This window comes from Montipora foliosa, chromosome 6 (genome assembly GCF_036669935.1).
Source record: "Montipora foliosa isolate CH-2021 chromosome 6, ASM3666993v2, whole genome shotgun sequence".
Lineage (NCBI taxonomy): Eukaryota > Metazoa > Cnidaria > Anthozoa > Scleractinia > Acroporidae > Montipora > Montipora foliosa.
This window is the reverse complement of record NC_090874.1, coordinates 67,376,394-67,391,393: the sequence shown is the minus strand read 5'-3', so window position 1 is coordinate 67,391,393 and position 15,000 is coordinate 67,376,394. Positions and strand designations below refer to the sequence as shown.

General features: G+C 38.3%; 1 protein-coding gene across 1 annotated transcript in view; it reads left to right on the top strand.

The window, feature by feature from the left end:
* Positions 1-6,620: 6,620 nt before the first annotated feature.
* Positions 6,621-15,000, top strand: part of LOC138008232 (uncharacterized) — a 16,698-nt gene continuing 8,318 nt past the window's right edge. Inside the window, exons 1-3 of the mRNA XM_068855493.1 lie at positions 6,621-6,756; positions 10,680-10,844; positions 13,694-13,816. Of these exons, the coding sequence (XP_068711594.1) occupies positions 6,708-6,756; positions 10,680-10,844; positions 13,694-13,816 (337 nt within the window). The 5' untranslated portion in view covers positions 6,621-6,707. The remainder of the gene's footprint in view (positions 6,757-10,679; positions 10,845-13,693; positions 13,817-15,000) is intronic.

Here is a 15,000-nt window from a genome sequence, read left to right as displayed (position 1 = left end):
TGAATGCGACAGTGCGGTTGATTATGAAAGCCGAGCACGACTCCAACGGTTCGCAAATGTTTTTCTATTCCCTTCTAGAGTTTTAATAGCTCTGACCCAAATCTTTCTGTCGTGTAAACGGCCTTTAAAAGTTCTTGAGGGATTTTTCTCTTTTGCGAGAAAAAAAGGGGGACCTCTTTGAATATTTTGTTGAGCGCTTGCTGACCTTGTATAAAGTGACCTGCGTTTTTAAGTGCGGGGAATTAATTTGTTATCCACGAAAGCAGCCTTAATGTGAAAGAAGCCTTTTACAGGTTAACAACCGAGCAAAAAACTAATGCAACTTGCCTTTTGCCTTTTCTGGAGGTTTGTTAAATAGCAGGGCTGGAGGCGCCAGTTTTAAATTTTTCGGTCACTTAAATCATTAATTTCCGGTCCTTTTCTGGTTTCAACTTGACAATTGAATTAACTGACGGAAATTCATTCAGATAAGATTTTAACAGAAATCTCACGAAAGGGGCGAATAGCACGCTAGCTCGTTAGTATAGTTTGAGGAAAAAGAACTCCCACCAACGAATTCATCTGCAAATCCATCCAGCCTAAATAGCTAGCACTTTGATTCTTTTGGCGACTCAAGACTTTCAGCTAATATAATAATGACTAACGGGCGTTTAGGGTCTTGTGAAACCAGTGGTATTTTGTGGAACCGATTGAAGATAACAAAATTGTTATTCATGACTCCGTGACCGTCCTCTCAAGCGGGATGGCAAAGAGCGTGGATATGTTCTGAACATTTCCCCTTCAACAAGTGACAAGAAAGGCGAACGGTTGCAGGTAAGAGAGAGAATGTTTCATTAAAAAGAAAAAAAAAAAACTAATTGTCAGCCAAAAGTAGCTCTGATAAAATTTCTTTCATGTCATGTTTTTTTACAGATTGAATTTGGTGATTTGATACTGGTCGATGCAAAGCACGAATGTAGCATTATTAGCGTGTGCCGTTTGCAGCAAATAGAACTATTTGCAGATTTCAATGGGAGTACCGATGTTCATATTTGTTCGCTCGGTTTTACTTGTGCTATAGTTCTCAGACAATTAAGAGCCAAGTTTGTGGCTAACGACAGAGAGCAGAATTAATTTTGTAATAAAAAAAACTTTTTTTCCTCAGTATTGACATATTTCTCTGTTGGTTTGCAACGCCGGACTGGAGGGACTAACTGTAGCTTTCTATTTGTCATAATACTGTACATAAAAATTACATTTCAATTAAAACAAGAGAGAGTAATAATTTAACGTCTTTCCGGGGAAAAAATGTTAGTCATCTTGGTGAAAACGTTCCACGAGCAGCCCTTAAACGACTCGAGGTTCGTATGGTTTCTATTACATGTCTATATAGTGAATTGTCTTCAAGCTTAGAATCTGAGTGTGTGAAATATCTCGTTTTTAGTCCGTGGGAGTTAAGTTCGTCCTTAGACAATAAAGTTGAAGATCTTCACTTCAGGTAGTCTTGTTTTACTTTATTTGCCAAAAATGACGTTGGAAAATTCCGCCGTCATTTTGCTTGATCTTTTTTAAAAAATGACGTTGGAAATTTCCGCTGTCATTTTGCCTCATCTTCTGTGAAAAATGACGTTGGAAAATTCCGCCGTCATTTTGCTTTATCTAGCTTCTGTTAAAAATGACGTTGGAAATTTCCGTCGCCATTTTCTATGATCTTCTATGAGCAGACGTTGGAAATTTCTACTGTCATTTTGCGTGACTGTTTAGTCAAAAATTTGATAAAATTTGATAAATATTGCAAAGTTGATAAATGCTCCGGAAAAATATTCTTTTTTCTTTCGAAGTATTGCAAACTAGATAAATCATTCGGTAGAAAAGTGGAGATTCATCAACAATATTTACGGTGTGGTGCCAAAACAGCACAGATTTGGAAAAAACGACGGCAAAACATATCATTTTTACCAGAATTGGACGGTTTTAGAATACGACGAAGTGTTTTAGAACGTGTTTCAGGTGAAATTAACCGTGGAATTCACTAGTTAGGCAGCGAAGAAAATAACAAGCAATTTCCGGGAAAACCAAGAGGCGGACAGTTCCAAAGCCTTTTATTTTCATATAGCCATTACGAATAAACAAGTCGGGAGCTCCGCTTTTAGGCTTGGCTAAATCTATATATTATGGACCAAATCTTCTTGTCTAAAAGAGAAACGCGATGCAACAGAACTGGATTAGGGACCGATCCGAATGTCAGATGCACGAACTAGCACATATCTTAGACTATTCAGCTGATTGTCTTCCAAAACACCGGGACTAGGAATACGGGAGTGAACAATCTCTTTCTTTCTGCTACGTGGAAGAAAACAAAACAAAAGAAAACAGTGAAACATTTTAAGAAGGAAAAGTAACAATGATTTCTGGCTACGTATCTGCTACCCATTGCATACAGGTAGGCATCTCATGATCTTTTCTGTAATGATTCTTTTTATAAAGTTTCTGCGTTAATTATTATTTAACAAATTAATAACAAACCCAGATACGTCTTTGGAAAATGCGCGGGATCGGAATTCCCAACTAAAAAAGGGCGGGATGGCGGGATTAACAGGAAAAAATGGGCGGGAAAGCGGGATATGAGAACCCTATTGAGGACACTCTTAAAAGAATTACCTGCAGAAGTCATAGCGTTCAACAGCACAACTTTTCAGATTCAATACAGCCCAAGTCATACTGATAATGTACGTGGAAGTTGCACAATATATTTTGCTTACTGTATGTCTTTGATAAGCTTAAGTGCATGCCAAAATTTGATCACAGAGAATAAATTACAACAAATGGCATATTTAAAATATTTTATTCTCGTGCTATGAATTCATTTGGCATGGCTATCCTCAAGAAACTTGTGTACTTCTGAAAGTACAGATTTCGAATAAACTAACTGAGTATTTTCAAGTGTCGGGATACTGCACATCTTCACGTGTCGCGCACGTGACAAAGTGACCTTTACGTACACCACTGTACTAAAGGTGGGTCATCTTGGAAAGATGTTTTCACATCACACCTTCGTTTCTCATTTTTTTCTGCAAAAGATGTTTCGATGAGTCATTTCGTTTCATTTTAAACCGTTAAATTAGCGTTTCCTTTCTCAAACAATGAGCGAAAATACCCATCGATTAGCAAAAAACAACGTGCTTAGCCATTTTGGAATAAATACACTATTTTTACCTCGTTCCCATCGTCACCACCCAAAATGAAGATATTCCGGATCCGGGAATTCACTACATACACATTCGAACATCATGAGATGCGCAATGTAAGCTTCCGTGCATGTTTTCTCCCTTTGTATTTCAGTGCAAGTTTCCATAGAGCTGTCACTGACACACGTATAACAAGACAAAGGTCCCTCTATTCTGGCTCCTTTGGAATGAAAAAATCGAGAAAGATATTAATATTATACGGATTCCACACATACTTTTACTTAGTCTATCTCTTATGGTATGCATTGGAAGGTACTCGTTCTTTAAATCATATCATAAACACAAGAGCCCAGACTGTACACAAGGCCCCAAGTATCATTTATTCATAAAAAAAAGACTAAACGAGCTTTTAGACAGAGGGAGAAAAGTGTCGGCTCGTAGACCATGTGTGACAGATCCCTTTCTTATCGACGCAACTCCAGGGGCATAGCGTCCTTTACGCAAATACGCTCGTGCATTCTTGAGAAATTGGTAGGATTTTTCTTTTAAGATTTTCTGTTAGAAGTAAAAGCCTTCCCAGGCTCCCACACAGTTTCAGTCTCATCACCAGTCCCGAGTTCCAGGTTATTTTTTAAGAATAGTTATGATAATGATGTTGACAGTTTGGGACGTCCTGCCTTTGCTTGTAGACCCCTTGATTGTGTTGCAGCTTGGGTAAAATAAACACCTAACTACTGCAGTTTCTTTCCCATTTATTTGTTGAAATGTCCTTCGAAAATAGTAGGAAATCTCACGCTACGCCCCTGAGCTCGGTTTCTTCTGATTGGTTATTAGTCCGTTGATCCATAAATATTTGACATTAGCAGTCATTTTGTCTTTCATGTGATACGTACAGTTGTATATTTGTACGAAATACACATTTGAGCATGCGTATTTGTCGAACTACGAATTTTTTTTTCAAATTGCTAAGGTGACCTATAGACAAAATTTTCGCCGATTATATTTAGATGCGAAATGAAGATCCTGAGTAAGATATAATATTGTGGATTCCATATTTGAAGTGCTGGCCTCCGTACTAAGGTTGACGGTCGTCAGCAATAAATTAAACTGTTTTTAGAACTCAGTTATTAAACGGTAGTTTAAGTGACTAAACTCTCCCCATCCAAAGCAAACATCTGTCACCCTTGTTGCCCAGAATTTTCGCTTTTTCTGTGCCGTACAAGCCACGTAAACTTTATAGAATTTGCAGACTCGCTCTTTTTCACCCCTTGCTCCCTAAGGTATTTCCTTTTCCGGTTTCAGTTCCGCCCAATGTTAACTTGATTTGAAAAAACAAAACAAAACAAAAGAAACACGTTGGAATGAATGTGAAAAATATTTGCATATCATCCACTTTCCTTTGTCTTTGTCCTCTGAACCTCTCTTTTAAGCGGAATTATAATATAGCGAAAAATGCATATTTTGCGACATTTGAAAACATCAATTGTGCCCATAAACCACGAAAGGCACTGGCGATCATATAATTTCAGGGGCACCCAACGACCAATTTGTTGTAAAATGTATTATTATACCCCAGTTAATGAAAATAAATGTTATTAAGGCATTTTCAGGTGTTTTTCAGTGTTGCTGGGAAAACGTTATCTGTTCCTTTTTCCCAGCAAGACACATAAGAAATTTCCCAGCCAGCTAGATAAAATTGGTTGGTTTCCCAGCCAGCTGATCAAATTTATTTCCCAGCCAGGAATTCCGCCCGCTTTCAAATCCCTCGATCCGAAACGACCGAACAAAAGCGACAAAACCGGGACAAAACAGGTTTTTTCCGCAAGCGCAATCACTCTGACCAGCCGTCGTATGTTTGTGACTACTCTCTGGGAGAGGGAAGGGGTTCTCTTTTTTTTTTTTTTTTTTTTTTTAAGTCGTCCTCAGTTATCAGAGTTTCTACAACCAGCTCGGGTTGAAATGCTAGAAATAGTCAGTAATTCCCAGGCAAAACCTCTATTAATAACAAAATTTCCCAGCCAGCTCATCGAAACACCTGTATTTTTGCCAGCCAGCAAGATTCCTCTGGGGAACAGATAATGTGAGGAACAGATTCGTTGGGTGCCCCTGTAATTTCTCATACTTATTAAACGCCAGTTTAAGCAACATTGTGTTTTTCATTGTGAGTTTTGTTGCTCAAACAAACATCAAGTGAAGCTATGATCCTCGCAGTTATGAACGCAATTTTTGCAATTGCGTGGAGAAGCCTCAAAAATTCAGGATTTCAACGAGGTTTGAACCCCTGACCTCGCGATACCGGTGCCACGCTCTAACCAACTGAGCTATGAAGCCACTGACATTGGGAGTTGGTCATTTGTGGGTTCTAATGTTCCCGTGAGGAATGAATCAATGATGAAATGATATATGAAATTGTATCATATATGAACTGCGGATATGAAACCAAGTGAAGCTATGATCCTCCCCTTATTACTGGGGAGCTTTACCACGAGATGTTTTTGCTCCACCGGCTGAATTTTTCAGCTGTCTGTGAGAGCCAATTGCTTAAACTCTCCAGAAAAGTGCGAAGATCACTTTTATCTTTTCTAAAATCATATTACGCTGTGTGCTTGAATTCAACAGTGAAAACCGTTCAAAAACCGTTCAAAACCGTTTAAACTTACCAAGGCCAGTCGGAACAATGTTAAAGAGGAGAAGCCAGGCTGACAACTTCATGATATCAAACCAGTGTTGTCCTAGTGATGGTCACCCGCTTTTCTGAGCTGTGCTGTTGCATTTTTGTTGCCGCAAATGTTTGCTCAGCTGAGACAGCTGAATATAATGGTGGTTAATGCACTCAGTGGCTCTGAAGATCTCACTTAAAAGCACTATCGAATTTAAATAACAATTCAGAACATTAATTTGGCCATCGTGGTTTCCAAAATTTGACCCATTTATAAAACAAGAAAGCTAAGTAAGAAAATAGAAGTTTTGCAGGATTTGAACGCCTCTCTATGGCTACTTCGTGAAATTTATTAACTTGAAACTTTCAACTTTTCTTGTGATATTTCGTTGTTCAAAGCGCCTCAAAACTTGTAAACTGTATTTCGTTCGGTGAAAGTGGACCGGGATTTGTTGACATGAGAAATATGTTAAAAGCCTCTTATTTCTGGAAAATGACATAATCGATCCGAAAAACAAATATTCACGATAACTGAAGAAAGTTTAGCATAAGGAATTTGAGAGATGAAAGATAGATATTATGTGAAAATGAGGAAATTTGTTTTCTATCTTTTGTTGGTGAACGAGCGATCTGAAAACCTTTGAGTTCCATCATTAATCTTCGAAACTCTCAGCGAGTCGAGCGAGAGAGTTCCTGGTTTCACAATTAGGGAATGGCTGTTGATTGCTGGACATTTTGAATTAAATTACTTAATCTAAAGCTGGTCAAATAAAACAAGACAACAAAAGGAACATACTACCGACAACTCTTCTGAAATAAGTCAATTACTGTTCCATGCACGGTTACTTTCATTCCTGTCTCACTCCTGGATTTGGTCGACTATGAAGTTCTTAATTGTCCTCGCTTTAGTGATTCCATTTGCAGCTCAGGGTAATTAGTGAACAAGATACCATAGTACTTAGATCATTTAACATAATATATTTCTCTTTGGTTTCAGTTTTCTCATTTCGTTGCGCTACAGGAATTATCATGATACCAATTTGCCCATGTTCTATTTCATAGACTCAAAATTTCCCATTTATAGGATTACCATTAGTTTCAAAATACTAGAGACATTTACTGTACGTTGCCCCACGCTCACCCTAAGAAACGTTCCTGGCAATGCAACTTGGACAAAACGATTTGGAACGGAGAAAATTCAAGGTTAGGTATGATCGATATAAAAAAAGTATTATTTCCAGCAGCGGTTGTAAGTGAGAATGACTGTTTTTCATAAACAGTGTCTGCAATCCTTTGTAGCACGTAGCTATTGGGGTGCTAGTTAGTGGTGCATCGGCGGGTGTTCAGAAGATAAATGCAAAATTTGTGTTATGTAAATTGACCATCGTACGGAGATTGAAAGGCTGGCGGTTTGAGCGTTGGCCCTTTGTCAGAGCGAAAAATTAAAAGGGATTATGCGTTGGGGAGGGTTTTAATAGCACATAGTGCAGAAACCTGCATAATTCGACAACTGGACTTCCCACCAAAAACACTGTAAACTAGAAAACTACTTAATTATCAATCTAAGGATCACACAAATGAGAAAAGAAACGACAAGTTATGCCTATGCTTAACAAGGGATGCCCGAAAGTAAAGGTCTTAAAAATTATAACAAGACGGCAAAACCCGCTCACCGCTCACGTTAATAGACCGATTTCGATATATACAAGGATTTGTATGAGTTTATTCCCCGGAGCCTCGAGATGATGCCTTTTGTTTAGGACTGAATTTTAATATATCGAAATATTGGTCTATTGAATACTTTCTTTTCACAATAAAAGAAAAAAACCCCAATCATTTTATGGTATTAGGAAAAATAAAGCCTAATGTGTCACCATAAAACTGTAATAACGTGTTTCTGGAGGGCAAAATTAATGTCAACAAAACTGCTCAATATATAAACAGCAGTTGCTTATTGGAAGGATCTCAGTCCGGCGAACGGCAATCATTGCGCCCTTCGGCTCAGGACTCAACCGTGAACCTCAGTTTGTGGGTGTCTTGCATACACTTTTCTTATGATCCCTTATAATACGAGCCACCTATCGACATTTGACAGCAGTTTTCTATTTCTACCAATACGTCGATTATCGTTTGCCCTTAGAAAAAGGATATTTGTTCAATTTGTGGCGATGATGTTTTGGCAACTGCCTGTAGGTAAGGTATTTTTTTTGCGTATGGCGTCCCCGAGTACCCGGGTGGTAGACCAGGAAGACCAGAGAGGCTTTAAAAGATTCATTTAAAGAAGTCACTCGGATACCCAAAGCTCCCTGACAACGAGTTTGTCTTGTGTTCTGTAAAGGTATACCTGGTATAAGTCATTTGTTTCCATCTTTCTGATGACAACACTAACAAGCACCCTGCTCGGTCAGGACGCAGCTTTATAACGGCCATAATTGTGTTAGGTTCAGAAAACAGTAAGCAGAAGTAAATATATCAGTGGCCGCGGAGCACGTTTGTAAGTGGGGGGTCTCGGTCGGTAGTATCAAAAACTGACGGAGCATTCGAAAACTAAGAACTAAGCTCGAAGCACCCAAAAGATCGAAAACGAAGAACTCAAAACTCGAAAACGAAGCACTTACAGCTCGAAAACAAAGCACCCTAGCTATTTTCCATTGGAATATCACTTTAAACAGAGGCAAAAACCAAATTTCTTATTGTTATGTGGGATAAATATAAATTTTTCCCTTTTGTTCTTGGTGTATATCAGATAATTCATAAAAATTGATCGTTTTTCGGTGGTTTCTCACTATATCCTTTTGCATCGGAAATATTTGTGATTTCTGAGTTTCGCAAGATTAATTCTTTACAACACTAGAAATATTTCCGAGCTACATTTGCACATGTGCATTCATGACCCCCTCTCTCATGGAACACTCACCTGGTCACCAGGAATGGCGGAGCAACTCCGATGATGAGCTGGTACTGATAACCATCTACTCGTAAACAGACAGAGCCTAAAATTACAGAATTTTTTTTACGGTTGTTGCACGTAGTTTTCGATAACGTTAACACTTTGCTAGTAGCCAAAATGCAGAGGCGGGGTCGGGGTGTATATGTTTTTCCAATTTTTGGGGGGTTTTAACGTTTGTCGTTATTCTCCTGTACTGTTATTTTCGAATGATGGGATCTGCCCTTCATTTATGGTGAAATTTAGTCAAAAAATGAACGGACCTACATCTGAGTAGATGGATGATAGGCCAATTGAACACAAACCATCTACTAAGTTATTGGGGGTCCATATTGATGAAATGCTAACCTGGGATGATCAAATCAAACATATTTTATCTGAAGTCTCGAATGGCTTGCGAATGCTGCATTTAGCTAGAAAACTAACTGACAATCAAGAGACTCTTAAAACAATTTACTATTCACAAGTGAACAACCTTACTTTGATTATTGTGTAAGTAGTGACCGCTTCAAAACACGTGCTGACAAATTACGAAATAGGGCAGCACGGATTATTACTAGGGCTGATTACTCTATTCGATCATCAGCGGTACTAATTTCTCTAGAGTGGTCTAACTTAGAAGAAAGAGAGAAAAGGCACTTGTTAATTAAGATCTTAAAGTATTCAATATAATAATTGTCCGACACATTTTCATAGTTCTAACCTCTGAAGTTCACAATTATAACTTAAGGGGTTCGAACTATGACCTCCAATTACCGCTAACTAAAACGAATTTTCTTAAACTTCTTTCTCTTATCGAGGTGTAAATTCTTGGAACCAACTGTCAAATCAAATACGTGAGATAAAGGATCTTGCAAGCTTTAAACGTGCGATATCCTAGGACACATTCTACGTTGCTAAGGCACTTTTTTTACATGGCTTGTTTCGTATTATTATATAGTAAATTCTGATTTTACTAATTATTACTATTGTTTTTAAATTTCCTTGACATAGAAACTAGGTTAGTTACGTTTGATAAGAGTGTAAGGGAATTGATATACGATTGTTAAATAATTGTTAGCGCTAAGTCATACCTAGTTTATTAATCGTTTAACATTTGTACCTTGTAATTCTTACACGGTATGTCTAAAAACTAGCTTGCTGAGCCATTTGCCGTGTTTGAAATAAAGTTGATTGATTGATTGAGTTTTTTGTTTAATTTCTAAATTTGACTAAAATCGAAGTTAATTTTGCGAACATCAGAGTTTAACCCCGCGTTTTTGCCACTACCATTTATTTTCGTTACTTGCGCTCAGTTTCATCTTTTTTAATTTGTCTATGAATTTTTCCCAAGGAAAAGAGAATTTGCGGCTGAGAAGCACGAGAAAAATTACGGTGGTGAAATTTCTCAGTGCATTCATTTAATTTAATTGTCCGCCTCATGTGCTGAAGGCAGAGTTGTGCTGGCAAAATGCGCTACTTTTTTGTTCGGGTGGGTGTTACATGTGACTATGGCGTATAAGGTGCCTGGTGTGAAACCAAAAACTTCGAAATGCACTGTTCAAAGCAATCTTCCAATGGAAAAAATGGTGCTTCGTCCAGGAACTGCGTGGCGTATTTTCGTATACAACACGAGTGGTCATATTGAGCAATGACCTCACGATTCCCGCCTTTTTGCCTGCTTTCCAATCTCTACCATGTATATTTTATTGTCCATATAATAAAAACAAAAATTACACCTTAGCTCGTAGATATGAATCTTATGTTCTCGTGGCGTACCACTCAAACATAAATTCATATCTTCTCGCTATCGTGTAATATCCTCTATTTAACCGAACTCACTCAGTTTATATTCATTCTATGATGAAGTAGGCAACATCCAATACGCGTTACTTTAACCAATTAATTTATTGAACTTTTTCACAAGTGCGCAGTTTGCAGTGTTACGTATGCATCAGTACCACATCGATGGAAGACTGCTCTTCGAGCAAGTATGCAGTGACATGTCCAAGTTACTTTGAAAGACCCGTCTGTTCAACGCTCGAGGTCAAGTATGAGCTCGAAGGCTCCCCAGTTCAAGTGTTTGCTAAAGGTTGGTTGTTTTTACGATTGCGTCATCCTCTGTATTGTCAAAACCAGAAGACGCTATGCTAAGTAACTAAGACAGGAAAGGAAAGGAACTTTATTTAAGTGTCTAGTCGTTCTAGCACTGGAGCACTAATTGGGGACACTCTAAACTGAAGTAAGTAAATAACGCAAATCAAGTCAAATGTTGGTTTTTGAGGATAGGAGAACTCGGTGTAGAGTAGAACCCATCATTTAAGACCCGCATATGACGCCGAGTCTGGAATTCGAACCCGGGCCACATTAGTGGGAGGCGAGAGCTCGCACCACTGCGCCATCCCTCCCTGCACCCCTAGTTGACCTAAATGATAGAAATGCTACCGAGGGGAAGGGAAATGTTCAAGTATACTTGCGGTAATTAAAGGACGGTTCGTGCGTGGAATTGAAGGGAGATTTTAATACTGGTCTCTACCTGGACCCTACTCGAGAAAAGAAAGAAAACAACAGTTTGAGGAGAATACCATCATGATTTTAATGAGCGCCAAGTACTATATTCATGTGACTGATTGAAATTATATATTTTGCACTTGAGTACAGTATGGGGCCCAGTTCTCGGCCACAAAATAACGTAAACTTGTATTTCTTACTTTGGAATAGCCGTAAGGACTTGAAATTTCAAAGACAACAAGCTTCAGCATTCAGTTTACACATGTAAAGCTATCGACTGCTCAACGCTGTTTTCTCCCGAGTAATAACGAAAATGGACGCGTCGTTTGTGGGCCCAGTTATCGGCCACAAAAGAATGCGCTCGATTCCTCAGAATAAACAACGCTTTATCACCAATTTTTGTTTTTAATTCACTAATAAGGCTTGTGTTTGATATTTCGCCCACAAAGTATCCTTAACGCGCTCTGTTTCATGTTCAAAAAGTTTTTTTGCACACCTAGTTTTTCTTCTAATTGCTCCATGGCATGCCATGCCAAGAGAGGCTAAAAAAAGAGTTGGGTATTTCAAAACGGGGTCCGGTAAGTCAGAACTCATAGTTTTAATTCATATCTACTGTCAGAACATGCCACCCCATTACAGCTTAACTTTTACAAATGATTTGTCAACAAAACTCCATACAAAACTATGAGCGCTTTTTAGTGTTGTCGACGGCGAGCAGGGTGGCCGAGAATAGGCAAATACGCAAACGTACCAAGGAAGTATTGAGGAGTGAATTTAGGTCAAAGAATAAAATAGGCCAGGAAAAGTTTATGTTCAACTGAAAGTTTTATCACTCTACGTTTTTTATGTCAAGAATTGACTCATTTGCGTCTCCTATACGGATAAATATAAACTTGAATTAGACCATGTAATTCGAGTAGCCGTAAACACACAAGTTTTCGTGGAAACCAAATTCACCTACCTTCGTGTCACCGCGACTTGCTCACAGTATATAGTAGATGTAAACTCAAAACTCGGCAGGACGAAAGTCAAGGAATAAAGCTACCTTTGGAAGCAATTGCTTTTTATTCAGATTCATTTGTGTCGCAAAAAATAAACGTTGAACAAAAAGTGGCCGAGAACTGGACCCCTTACTGTAGACTCTGAATCATAAGTAAGTGTGAATTGTGTGTGTGTTACTAAAAAGGTCTAAGTATTTTAGTTGTGGTAAGAGTCCTGGACTCTTGGTTGTAGTCAACAACGCATAACAACGCATCGTTTCTTAGGAATCGATACAACCTAAATGCCTTGCCCCCTGAGAGGAGATGTGGTTAGTAGCAAAAAACAAAACCCAGGAAGAAATTTCCTGCCTAATTTCCGGTCATGTTCTTCTATATCTATATTCAGAGGCTTACTTAAAACCTGGCTTTCAAAAAAGCATATCCTGACTAGTTTTTGCCATTGAATTGGCGCATGATTTTATGATGTGTGATATAAGATGCGTGATAAGTACAAAACCTGTGATTTCTCATGGGTTTATTTCATTACTATTTTTTATTTGTTGTTTAGTTTTGTTTTTGTCTATTAATCATAATATCTTTATTGATTAATTAATGACTATACCCTTTTTACAGATATATATTTTTTAAATATTCACTTTTATTCTTCAGTATGTACATAATTTTATAATGTAGTTTTCAATTTATTGTCATTGTAAAACGGTTTTGAACCTTGAGATTATCGCTAGACAAAATAAAGGTATTATATATTATTATTTATTATTAATTGGAAAGGTTGCTGCAAGCTTCTGTGCAACGAGCAGTTTGATCCGACTAGGTATCTTAATTCCTCCATTTGCTCAGAACCACAATTCCTTGCGCTTCGCTTCGAAGGAAAATGCGTTTTCTCCCGATTAGAGAACTGCCTCGTTCGCTCGCTTCAGTCTCACTCACTGCGGCAGCAATGAAGTGGTTTCAATACCGAAAGAATTGCCATTGCCACGCTTCTTGATTGGCCTGGAAAGTTCACGTGCCTTTTTCAACCAATGAAAAGCAATTGTCTTTCTACCAATGGAAAGCAAGAATTTTTTTACCAAGAGCACTTGTATTCGATCTCTCCTTGTCTACGGAAGCTATGTTTTAACGCCGCCAGTGCTGAAATAAATTTCATATATTATCCCTGGATTGTCAGTATTTTTATCCCTGTGCCTTGAACAAAGTTGTGACTGAAAAACAGTCATTTAAGACTGCACCCTACCAACTAATGGTCTTTGGACTAAATTTCTGTAATTAATTTATCATGCTTTCGACGCTTTTGCAATGCTATTGGAAAATAAAGCTCACTGTTGTTGTTGTTGTTGATTCAAGAGGTGTCCCGAGTCATTACTTCTTAAATGCTATCCAAATGGCTCTAATATTTGTAAATAAGCTTTGTTCATTTTGCTTTGCAAAGGATGTGTGAAGTGTGACCAGTGTGAAGATGGGCTACATTCCATTTGTACTTCCAAGGAATCGAAGTGTAACATAGATTGTTGCTCGGGAGATCTTTGCAACGGCAACGATGATGAGGGAGAAGGTACGTTCAAGTGAATAATATTTAATTCCACTGTACGGGAGGGGTGGGTAACATGACCAAGTGGTGAGGGCGCGTGACTTCAAATAATTATGTAGGTTCAGACTGAAAGTATCGCTTTTGTCATCTTCTGGAAGGCCTACTCTGGGGCCTCCCAAACAAATCTTTCTAAATTCAAACCGTCGTAACACAACACACCTCCATATGCTGCAAGGCGGGAGTCCCGTCTCGCGTAGTCAAATTCGTCGTTAGTAAATGCCATATGTCACGTTACACTGAATTTTCGCATAAAAGTGAAAAAAAAATAATAAAATAATAATAAGATAACTACTAACATTTTGAGCTGGGGTTACCTGTGGTGAATATAAAGCAAAACAAAATGGCAGGGCTCCCACAGGCACTCGTGACCTTTACAACAGAAATAAACTGTGTTGTTATCAATTATTCTCTGTGTCGATTATCACTTCTCTGTTGTTCAGCTCTGAAATTATACTCGATCAAACAATTATTCTTCTCAGATGTACACTCACTTTGCCTTTGGCAAATTAATTAATCGCCGAAAGTTCTTTACCTGGGTTGTCATACTTGACCACTCATTTGGACTAAATGTATTTAAATAGCCAACAATAACGCTTCAAAAAATTGAAATCCGCCATCCTTGTTTTTGTGTATGCAAACGAGGCTATGACTTAGCTATAGTCAAGGATTTCTCCGGATGACTAAATGTACTTGATGTAAAGAAGAAAACACAGGCGAGGAGAGCAATGCTTTGTAGACTTGAATCTCAATCCAGAGGCTAAACTGTATTGATATTGGCTCCACCTCTGAACAGATTTACCTCGTCGTCGTTTAACAGGGTTTATATGTGAGTTATATGCAGGAGTTTTACAAAGCGAAAGACAGCTTGCAGTGCTATCCCGAGCTCATTGCTGTGAAATAAATGCCTGGAATTCAAGTTTAATCTGTTTACCGGTCTACCGTGGCTTTCTACGAGATCCCTGTTACAACTTCAAAACAAACGATCGATTTATATATTTCCATCAAATGGTAAGAGTAAATCGTTTCAGTAGTTTCTATACTGCTAACAAAATTTAACCACATTTCATAGTACGTTTATTAGCGCATAACAGTGAAAATGCTATTTCTGACAGGCGTAGCCTGCGAAATTGGCAGAAATGGATATTTTG